Source organism: Haliotis cracherodii, unplaced genomic scaffold (genome assembly GCF_022045235.1).
Source record: "Haliotis cracherodii isolate W230 unplaced genomic scaffold, xgHalCrac1.p SCAF_9, whole genome shotgun sequence".
Classification (NCBI taxonomy): domain Eukaryota; kingdom Metazoa; phylum Mollusca; class Gastropoda; order Lepetellida; family Haliotidae; genus Haliotis; species Haliotis cracherodii.
In genome coordinates, this window is record NW_027266343.1 from 25,877,973 (window position 1) to 25,890,302 (window position 12,330).

The window sequence follows — 12,330 nt, forward strand, 5'->3', positions numbered from 1 at the left end:
ATTTACATTATACAATCATGTGTTGCATTAAGTTATGTTTCCTGTTCTGTGTTCCAGATCTAAACAGTATAACACCTACTCATTTATAATGGCGATCAATTAACTCAATGCCAACAGTACAGTGTCCGGTCCCATCATGTGACTTTTATCAGAAGACCTTGACTCTGTGGTGATTGCCGCACTCCTGAATGCACATGCAACAGTCCACAAGCTACGGTCCTAGTAGCTCTGCCAAAGTCGAGAAAGTAAAGCGACCAACTATATCCTAGGCTGGCTCAAGCAAGGACTGGTCATACTTCATTTCCAGGTGGAAAGACTATGTGGAGGCTACCAAGGTCACAGGGAAGGATCTTGTTGTGCAGCTACTGTAATGCTGTGATGAGACATTACGCAGAGATCTAACACGTCCTGCAGGTGGGTCCCTGACTGACAAACCCGAAGCAACAGTATTGGAAGCCATTCAAGATTTTCTGCCGTAAATATAGAATACTAAACGAGCTCCCGTGTAATACCAATTTTATGAAACGAGTGAATAGTTGTGGTATCTGACGAGCGAAAGCGAGTCAGATACCACAACTATTCACGAGTTTCATAAAATTGGTTTTACACGAGAGCGAGTTTAGTATTTTATTTATTACTTGTCATTTATAATGTGTTTAGAATTATACTGTTGAGTGTAAATAGGCTGACACCTACACGATCCATGCATGGCATAATCCAATTGAGTTTAACAGAATAATACTTCAAACACGTCAAAAGTTGAAACGTATGAATTTAATATCATACAATGGTCCACCTTTAGATTTCAGGCGTTCGTCCCACAAAATTATCGTAGTGCTAAGGCTATCACAACTCTCATAATTTAACTTAGACTAACGACTGTCGTTGCGCTAGAGTACGATCGCCTTGTGGAACGGGGCCTTGCAGCTCAAAGTTTACAATGACGTCACAATACCCGATGACGTAATTTGTGGAATTTTGTTGTAAGATCCATCGGCAAAACAATACCATGTGACGTCAGCCTAGCAACAAGGTTGCTGGGGTCATCGAGCTCATCCCAGTGATCTATCATATCCACACACAATGTCGTTGAATACGCCAAGGGATGTTGAGAGCTTTCAATATTTGTTCGTGAAACGTGTTCCGAGAGTACATAAGCACGCGTTTTGGTATTACACAATGTGTAATAAAGCTGTATGTTTATTAAACGGGTGATCTCTTCACGGGCAAGTAATAAGAGAGGAGAACACCATAGTGGTGCGTGTTACTCTTCACAGTATGACCCAGGACCGTGATGAAACTGTTCGTTCCTTTGGTGCTAGGTTTCAGGGTCAAGCTGGAACGTGCAAGTTTGTCATTCCATGCCCAGGCTGTCACGATAAAGTAAACTACACTGAGACTCTTGAGCAGGCCTTCAAGTTTGTTGAAGCCAAAGAAGCTGGTAATCGTTCTGCATCATGACTTCTTGACTCTCAAGGTGCTGAAGCAGTCAGCAGCACTTACCAACGCAGCAGGAATGCAGCTCACAGCGAAACTAAAAAGTTTGATAAATCTGAAGTATGCCACTACTGTGGCAAGAAGGGGCACGGAAAGTCTGCAGCCCCCAAAATCAGAAAGAAAGAATGCCCAGCCTATGGTCATACTTGCACGCTGTGCAGTCGATCCAATCACTTTGATTCTGTGTGCCGCAGCAGAAACAAGCAAAAATTGGAGAAACCCAGCCAAACACCAGAGGAATGTGAAGGTGCAATCTTAGATACACTGTGTGCAGTCACAAACCTTGGCTGGCATCGTGGTAAAAGAGCCATCACCCTTGCCCACCACCTGTATGACCAGCTGTCCGACACATGGATAAGACAAGACTCTCAACCTCAGCCTTTTACCCATCTCACTGCAAAAAATCTTGGGGAAGACTATGAACAACTGGACTTCGGACAAATCTTCACATTTAAACCAAAATCAGCTTCCCTTGCCATCATGGCTGACACTGGCTGTCAGAGTTGTCTTGCTGGTATCAAGGTTATGTATCATAAAGCGTGATCTCATTCCTGTGACAATGAAGATGCATGCAGCAAACAAGGGCATCACTATCCTCGGTGCAATCATCATGAGGCTATCAGGCAAAGACCCTGATGGTATTTCAGTTGAGACCTGCCAGCTTGTATACATTACAGACAACTCTGACAAATTCTTCCTCAGCAGAGAGGCTTGCATTGCACTCGGCATGATTACCAGAAACTTCCCTATGATCAGTGAAGTTACAGGAAACATGAGTGAAGCTGTTGACTCTACTGAGGGCATTGCGACCAAGGCACACATTGAGAACTACATTAGTGTAGAATGTGAATGTCCAAGACGCAAGTTAACACCCCCCATTCCTACTAAACTGCCCTATCCTGCAGCCGAAGCAAACAGAGACAAATTAGAGCAGCACCTTCTTGACCTTTACAAGTCAAGCACATTCAACACTTGTGAGCACCAACCACTCCCCCTCATGGAGGGCCCTCCAATGAAGCTTATGGCTGACCCCGATACTGCACCAGTTGCTTACCACACACCTGTACCAGTTCCTCTCCACTGGCAAGATGATGTAAAAACTGGCTTGGATCAAGACGTCCGGCTACGTGTGATCGAGCCAGTACAAATAGGTGAACCTGTCACATGGTGCCCTAGAATGGTTGTTTGTCCCAAGAAGAATGGTAAACCAAGACGCCTGTTGACTTTCATGCTCTTAACGCACATGCAATCAGAGAAACACACCACACACAGTCACCATTCCACCATGCCAGATCTGTACCGCACGGCAAAAAGAAGACTTGTATTTGATGCTTGGACTGGTTACTATAGCATACCCATTTGGGATGAAGATTCATCACACCCTGGGGAAGATACAGATATCTCACCGCCCCCCAAGAATACATTGCATCAGGAGATGGTTACACCTGGTGTTTCGATGAAATTGTTGCTGATGTACCTAACAAAACCAAGTGCGTAGATGATGAACTCCTCTGGGCTGATGACATTACAGAGTGCTACTTCTAAGCTTGCGCATGGCTTGACATCTGTGGTAGAACCGGCATCACACTGAACCCTGAGAAGTTTGTCTTTGCTCAGGATACTGTTCAATTTGCAGGCTTTGAGATAACACATGACTGTGTTCGGCCCTGTAAAAAGTACCTCCAAGCCATCTTGGACTTTCCCACACCAAGAAATATTACAGACATGCGGTCATGCTATTGAAGCCTGGGACACCTTTTCTATGGGATGACCACTTAGTCATGTTGTTTAAGGAATCAAAGGCAGTCACTGTCACTGAGATTGAGGAGGGTATACAAATATTTGACAAACTAAAGCCGACATCCTTGCTATTGACTGGTCAAAAGGTGGAATTGGATTTTGGCTATTCCAAAAACATTTCAAATGCCCCAATACAGTGCCTTTCTGTTGTCACAATGGTACGAAAATCACCCTGGTTGGCAGTCAATTCACACATGCAGCTGATCCCGCTATGCCCCTGTGGAAGGAGAGGCATTGGCAGTTGCAGATGCACTGGACAAAGCCAGGTACTTCGTTCTCGGCTTTAATGATCTCACTGTTGCAGTCGACCATAAACCACTCCTCAAACTGTTTGGTGACTGATCCCTCGAACATATCTCCATTGCTCGACTCCGAAACCTTAAGGGAAAAACATTGCGCTGCAAATTCCAGATGGTTCATGCACCAGGTGCAAAACACCATTTTGCTGATGCTGTGTCCTGCCATCCAACTGGCCACCCTGAGAAAATGGTGTTAATAGATGATGTCGTAGCCATTTGCCTTGATAACGATTTGCTTGACACCCCAACTTTCTCAAATGTCAGTCACATGATACTAGCCTCAATAAGATGCAGCAAGAAGCCTGACAACATTGAGGACTCAGTTATACACTCAGCCGTGGCGTCGATCAGCTCCCTCCAGTCCATCACCTGGGACAAGGTTTGGGTAGCAACAAGCAGTGACAAGGATATGGTGAAGCTGGTGGAGATGATTGAATCAGGTATGCCAGAATTCCACCATGAATTACCAGCATCACTTTGCGAATACCATCAATCTCGTGAGCATCTTCATATGGTTGATGGGGTTGTCATATACCAGGATCGAATCGTGATTCCCCCATTACTAGGACAGGATGTCCTGACTGCACTCCACTCCGCTCACCAAGGCTGTCATCGATGATGGCAAGAGCTGAAGCATCTGTCTTCTGGCCTGGAATCACTCCAGCTATCACAGCCCTCAGAAACGATTGCAATCACTGCAACCGTATAGCCCCCTCCCAACCTTGTGGCCCACCAATGCCATCTGTCTACCCAGTCTACCCATTTCAATGTGTGTGTGCTGACTTTTTCCATTACAAAGGGATCAACTGCTTAGTGGTTGTCGACAGATACTCAAACTGGCCTATAGTTGAAAGAACCTCCAGAACCTGGCCAAATTGATTATCTATGCCGAACATTTGTCACCTTTGGCATTCCGGATGAGCTATCCTCTGATGGTGGCCCTGAATTCAAGTCTCAGCTACCAGAGAGTTCCTTCGAACATGGGGTGTGCATCCATCGCCTATCATCTGTTGGCTTCCCACACAGCAATTGTCGAGCAGAGGTCGATGTCAAGACTGTCAAAAGATTGATGACGAACAACACTGGACCTAACAGGGAAGTTGACACTGAGGCCTTCCAACGTACAATGCTACAATACAGAAACACTCCAGACAGAGACACCAAGTTATCCCCTGCAATGTTGGCTTCCCACACAGCAATTGTCGAGCAGAGGTCGGTGTCAAGACTGTCAAAAGATTGATAACGAACAACACTGGACCTAACAGGGAAGTTGACACTGAGGCCTTCCAACGTGCAATGCTACAATACAGAAACACCCCAGACAGAGACACCAAGTTATCCTCTGCAATGTGCGTCTTCGGTAGACCCCAAAGAGAAACTGACATATGAGGATGGCTGAACGGCTTACTGAGCACACCAAACAGCTACCACCCCTTGTTGTTGGGAATCTCGTCCGAATCCAAAATCAAACAGTTCCTCATCTACTGAAATGGGACAAAACTGGATGCATGATCAAAGTTTGCCAATTCGACCAGTATGTTGTATGTGTGGGCGGCTCAGGCAGAGTGAGTCTGTGCAACAAGAAAATTCCTCCACAAATACGCTCATGTATATCCACCCAAACCCACAGTCACAGTTGCTGATCATTTGCCAGGTCATATTCACTCAACATCACCATCTGGTCTCACTGGTACACAATACCGACCTTTCTTGCAGAAGGCCTAATCCAGGCCCAGCAATGCCAACAGTAATCAGCCTGTTGCCCCCTCGCAGAAGGAATTAAACTTGATTGAACCATCATCCTGAGCTGTGGCAACAATGATGCCGTCCCTACTGCCCGGCTTTCAACACCAGACTGTTGCTCCTCAACAACCTGCCGCACCGTCGTTGACAACGACACCAAATACAAAAATGCTACCATCCCCATGTCCCCATGTTTGAGTTACAATTACATGCCCATGTTTCTTTGTTGACCTATGTGTCTATTCTGTTGTCAACGCTTGTCTATTTCTTTGAAATTATATGTCACGCTGCTCACAATGCAGGGGCAATAAATCGGCCCAGGATCCACACACCCCATTGCGCAGATTGTACGCTCCCCTGTTTCTCAGTGTTGTCGCATTGTGACTTTGTTATATATATCAGGGTTTTGAGAAAATGACACACCCAATGTGCCCACAGGCATCCCCAGATGTCCGACCACCGGGACACTTCTCCCACTTTCGGAGATACCGATCACGTCGATGCTTATGTGCTGTGGCCCCATCACTAATGGAGACATGCCTCTCCTCCCCACTGTCTATTTCATTCCGCCACCTGTTTGTGCACCTATGATCACCTCTTTGTTATCGAAATGCCAAGTACATCTGCCTCTCATGCCTCCTGGTTTCGGCCCGTTCCCTATCAGTCATCAGTGGTTCAGGTGGCTCCTTCAGTTTTTACCATACCGTGCTGGTGAATCCGGCTATCACGACTCTATTGATTACTCTGGCACCTCAACACTCAATGAATATACCTCCGGCATCTATGGCCCCTGCACCTGTACTCATAGCTCCCCTTACGCAGACTATGTGCACATCTTATTGCCAATAACTATGATAACCTCTCATCCATCTTTGGCACCTTTAGACCATGCCACAACACCTCTTCGGTCTCACATTCGTGGCACTATCTCTCCGGCGTCTTCATGTCTTACTTCCAGATCCTCTTACTCCAGACTTCATCGACAATACGACTATCATTCGGACTCTTCGACAAGCTAATACGGCCTGTCCTCCGGGTCGACTGCGTTTGAGTTAGATACACACCTGGGACTTACCAAGTGCCATTTGGATGAAGTTCTTTCAGAAAACTAGCAGTGGTTGTGGTTATTTGACCTTGCCACGTGGTAGCTGTGGGAAGAGGGAAGCCACACAGCTAGTGGGTACAACAACTTCTGTAGCCAGGACCTCTCACAGCAAGTAAAAAACAACGTTAAAAGCATTAAGGTAGTAATGCAGGGTAAGTATCAAAATGTCAACAATATTTAGATTTTACTAATTTTGCCCATTGCTCACCCATTTCTGCATGTATTATGACATTTTGATATAATTTGATAAATATAAAGATGACTCAGCACAAAGGTTCTTTAATATGGGAAATAAGTAAAATTTGCCCTTTTCTAAGTCTTTACTCCATGTATCATTATGATATTTGATATGCAGTATTTGATGTGTTGTAGGACAATAACACATGTTCTATTTTATTTTTGTATTGTGATATTTGTCACAACTTAAATTTTAATATTTACTGCTGTGATTCATAATAAACATGTAATTTTGACTTATGCAAAGTAAAATGTGTAATTTAATGACCTTTATGCAAGGATGTATATAAGTTATGATATTCAGTAAAATTCAGATGAGCTACAGAGCCTTGTGGCTTTATTTTCTTTTTAAGCAGGAATATATTATGCCAGTGCCACATGTGAACAATTCGGTTTTAGCAAAATCTAACAGCTTTTGTATTTGTTTTCAAATGAATGGTATGTAAATATATCAGTATGATAGTATAACTGTCTACTTCCTGGGGGTGTTTCGGTGATGTGGATGTTTTTGATCAACGTCATGAAAGTAGATCAATGCTAGATCAATGGCTGAGCAACAAATACTTAATATATCTTTTGCAGACCCTGGTGGCAAATCTGGGGTAACTTTCCACCGCCGACCAGGCTTTGCAGTACTGAAGAGAGACTCTCGTCAGATTCAAGGGGTGTTTCAGCTGGTGGATTGTCGTAGGCTTTGTCTAGAAGAGACAACATTTGTGTGTCAGTCATTTGAGCTTCTGCAAGAGGCCGGACTGTGTACTCTCTCTACGGTCACCTCAGAGCAGGCAGGATCGGGCCTGGTGCGCTGGAATGGTTATGTCTTTGAGGAATGGACGTTCAGTACAGGTGGGAATTGCGTCAATATAGGGCCAGAAAGAATTTTTTGAAAATAGTATACCAACTAAGGTGTAATCAATTTTATCATATAATGGATAGGTTTGTTTTGGCAGGATAAAGCCAGTGGATAAACCTTGTATCTGTTGGGGTCATTTACAGATAAATGTCGAAATAAAATAAAAGGTTTAGGTAGGTACTAGCAAACATGAGATTGCCCTTGTCTGTCGGCAATTGAATCAGAATCAATGATTAGGGACCTGGACAAATTACTAGGATACTTGTTATTGTAAAATACTGAAATCACATATCAAAAGGGGAATAGCTAAGGCATTTCACATGTGTAGGTAACTTTTGAGATATATATTGTAAAATAATTAGCGAGAACGGTCACAATATCAGTTCCTACACCTGTGTTAAGTAAACCTTTGTGGCTTGGGGTCTTTTCCAAAATTAAGAACAGTTGGATTTGGAGATATGTTCAAAATTTTACTTTGTTTCATTTTGTCACTGTGTAGAATATCTGAGTGCATTTGGTAATTCATTAACCAAAATGTTATGCCAGGCAAGGCAGAGTTTAAACAAACGTGATGGTTCTTTGACTAGAGTAGCTTCCCTTTGATAAAGGACAATTACTTTAGCAGGCAGACTGATAGATCTGATAGACATCCACTGACAAAGTTGAAATATTATCTTCAAGCAATTATCTCTTTGATCATATGGTAGTTACATCACTTTCTAAAAGACAGGTTTCAGATGGAACTATATTGACTGTTCTCACTGTTCGACAGACTTATCACTGACATTGTGATGTGATATTAATGCACACATTCCATTAAAACTTGCAATGTTTGATACCATTTTGTCAGAAATAAAAATATTTATTTTGAAGATATAATGTAAGCATGACATTACACGATATAGAGGTTACCTCACATGTGTGTCTTGGGATGGTAAATATCCTGTATTAGGAATAAACACTATGTATTCAGCTTACCATGGCTCACTAAATACAATTTTTAATACAGGATATTGACCATCCCAAAACAAACCTACATAATAATCTCTATAAACTGTAGTATTTATTCAAACAAACCACATTTGTCATAGTGTATGTTACAAAGAAACACATACTACTACTTCCAGGTGTCAGTGCTGCTCTTATTCCAAGCAACCCTCAGGCAAGTATCAAAAGTGTTCCTGAGAGTGAAGAATTTGCCCTGACTATGGCCTGTGAGTTCCCACGAGTAAAGACCGCGAATGTGAGTGTTGAGTACACAGTTGAGTGGCTTGTTGATGAAGACATTGTGGACATCACTGGACCCTTGGCATATGGTAATGAGGATGGAAATGTGCTACTGTACATGAATAGGACCTTCCTCACACAGCTAAAGTATGGAACAAAGGTATGAAATAACACCATTAAATGCCTGTAGGTCTTCAGCAACCCATTCTTGTCGTAAAAGACAACTATACTTGTCATAAGAGGCGACTAACGAGATCGGGTGGTCAGGCTCGCTGACTTGGTTGATGCATGTCATCGTATTCCAATTGTGTGGATCAATGCTCATGATGTCAATCACTGGATTGTCTGGTTCAGACTTGATTATTTACAGACCGCTGTCATATAGCTGGAATATTGCTTAGTGCGGCGTTAAACATCAAACAAACAAACAAATTGCTCTCCATAAACATTTTATTGCAAAGATATATATATTTTTGTTTATTTATTTCAAAGGATGGACATTTTAATATAGACAAATACAAATTTCTAACTTGCACATTATGAATGTTAAATGTTACCATTTGTATGGATGTTACAATTGACTATTTTGTTGGTACAGTTGTCTTGTGCAGTAGTGGCTTGCTATCAAAGTAACTGCTCCAACACTACAGGAGCTATCAGGAGAAGTAACCTTATAGAGCTTGTTGTGAAGGTAAATTTCCACTTATCCATTTGGTTCAGGATATGCAAGTTCAACAGAGCACATGTGTAATATGAAAGAGTCAGTGTTGATGCTACGATTATAGCAATGACATCAGAGCATACTCGTATCATTGTTGATCCTCTCAGCTTCATGACATAGTTAGTTTTTAATGTAGAATATACAACTCTACCATAAAACGTGCACAACAAGTAATATTTACATTAGGTAATGTATGCTTCTGATTTTAAGAGCTCATGAAATACACACATTTTATATAAAAAACACACACTCATGTGATAATCTTATCCTAATCTTGATAAGATCAAGATGAAAGTTGAATATTATTAATATTAATGTATGTAGTCAATCGTCAAACATTGTACCATTCCTGGGATCCTGTAGGAATGCCTGGTGTGTCTGTGTGATTGTGTGATTGTGATATGTGCTCCAGGTTAGAAGTGAGAGTGTGATAACGCTTGAGGAAGGTGGTCCAGCTACTCAGGTGACTGTCACATCTCAAGTGCCCCCATCCTTCATCTGTGACTCCTCAGACAACCACACAGACTGCACCATCATTGTACGGGCCCTGCTAAATGAGGACACCATGGACTACATGTGTGGATCAGGTGACATCATCAAACAAGTTGTGATTGGTGGAATGCCAAACCAATCCAAGTGCGGCATTGAGTTTACCATGTTCAACTGGCAAGACAAACAGCAGATCTCCCTGCTGGCTAAGCTAGACCGACTCTATGATGGAGATCACAACAGATCCCTGACTGTTGGCTACCAACTGATGTCAGTGTCCAGTGGGCTCTCTGACTTGCAGTCTCTCAGGACAATCAATGTGAGTCAGCATAACATGTTAAGGGAGTAATTGCTGAATGCACTACTGAACAATGTCATTTTGCAAATGGTAAACATCTGTGACAAGTTATCACATCAGTAGCTGGTAGTCAACATTGCTATCAAGGTACACCATAGATGGTTAGATAGTTGGTGTGAAATGAAAAGAAATAGAGGATATTTCATGTGTCAAGTGTATCTCCTCTCCCCCTGTCATGAGATGAGCGAAAGATGATATTTCATGAAACATGAAATATCCTTTTTATTATATACTTGTTGTGTAGATAGATGTCTACCAGAAAATTAATTATTTCATGAAAAACGTAAAACCTTGAAACGTAAGTTTTACCTACCTAACACACAGGGATGGTTCACCACCCCTTGTGTTTGCAACTAAGTAGTTTCGTGTGTAATAAATCTTAAACAACATAAACAAAAGTATCACAAATTATTTAGGGTCAAGAAAATTCTATATCATACATTTAGATATAATTATATACACAATCAACTTTGACAACAAATATTCTTAAGACCGCTGTTTGAAGCGAAAGAATACACACTGGTCAGGTAACAAAAATGGAGCTTTGCGAAATGAACAGTCTCAATTGACAAGTTAAATGAGAAATTTACAGTTTATAACAAAACATTTTTGAGAGAATAACAAACGCAAGAAGTGATAATAACTCCATAAATGACCGTCTGTCTTTATTTTGACTTGTCAATGTGGAACTAACGTAAAGAGGATGTCAGTTTGTGTATGGGCTAGACACTTACAATAAAGGGAGACAATTTAAGGGGAGGCAACTCTGGTATGACAATAGTTGCATCAAAGTGTTATGTTCACTGCAGTGAAATATCAAGTGTTATGTTCACTGCAATGAAAATATCACTTTTATCACCTTCAGAAAACTCAATCTTTCACACTAAAATATATAATAAAATTGTGTTTTTGATTAACTCATTGTTTTTAACCCAAATGTCCCTTGGTTGAGGAGATGTAGGTATCCCAGGGAATATCTGTACCAGAGAATCATCTTTTAACTTCCCTTACAAACTGCTGAATTTTGTACGTTAGTCTTTATTATCATGTTGAATAATGAAAGTAAAGGACATTTGGGAAGGTATTACCATGCTGTCACAATACAGTTGTACCACTATTGCGAATGTGATTTAACTATTGTAATACTATTTGCAGTTGTCATCCTTGTGTTTGTCACTAACTTCACTTCTTGTAAAATCATGATAATATCCCAAACATTTGACATACAAAAAAGTTCTTTTTCTGTGCTTATTTGATTGGAAAATGTTTTATATAATATCCTCTAACTTTGAATTGCAGCCACGAAAACAATAATGCATGAGGCACTTCTTCTGGTTTCAGTTAACTATTGTGGATAAAGACCAGCAATCTTGGTGTGGATTTGACTTTCCTTATGTAGCCACAGCAGATGGCAGGTTCTATGAGACGTATAACCAAGGGGAGTTTATTCTGTACAGACACAAGACAATGCCCTATGAGGTACAGTACAAGTGGTATAGTTATTAACCACACCAGGTGTTCTGAAGACGATGACAGCAATATTCCAGCTGTATGATTGCAGTCTGTAAATAATCGAGTCTGGATGAGACTATTCAGTGATTGACATCATGAATATTGAACTCACAATTGGGATATGGTGACATGCATCAACCAAGTCAGTGTGCCTGACCACCTGCTTCTGTTAGTTGCCTCTTACAACAAGCATAGTTGCCTTTTCCGGCAAGCATGGGTTGCTGAAGACCTTTTCTGACCCAGATTTTCATGGGTGGTCATCCATAACACAAGGATAAATCATGTGAACATTGTAAAACAGAATTTGAGAGTTTGAATCCAGCATTCTTAGCCTTAAAATAAATATTTCTTTTTTGCCTTCAGTCCAACATTGGTATTATGTTCTGAGGGTATTCATGTGAATTGCTGACTGAGACTGTAGCTGTGATTGAATGCAGTATGATTGTATCTTAATAGTATCGAGCATGGAGCCATGTATTGTATTACTCC

At 41.5% G+C, this 12,330-nt stretch overlaps 1 protein-coding gene across 1 annotated transcript in view; it reads left to right on the forward strand.

The window, feature by feature from the left end:
- The window catches only part of LOC139453352 (uncharacterized), a 318,833-nt gene that overhangs the window by 69,896 nt on the left and 236,607 nt on the right, over positions 1-12,330 (forward strand). The window contains exons 35-39 of the mRNA XM_071235025.1: positions 7,264-7,527; positions 8,662-8,921; positions 9,360-9,452; positions 9,895-10,290; positions 11,671-11,808. Of these exons, the coding sequence (XP_071091126.1) occupies positions 7,264-7,527; positions 8,662-8,921; positions 9,360-9,452; positions 9,895-10,290; positions 11,671-11,808 (1,151 nt within the window). The remainder of the gene's footprint in view (positions 1-7,263; positions 7,528-8,661; positions 8,922-9,359; positions 9,453-9,894; positions 10,291-11,670; positions 11,809-12,330) is intronic.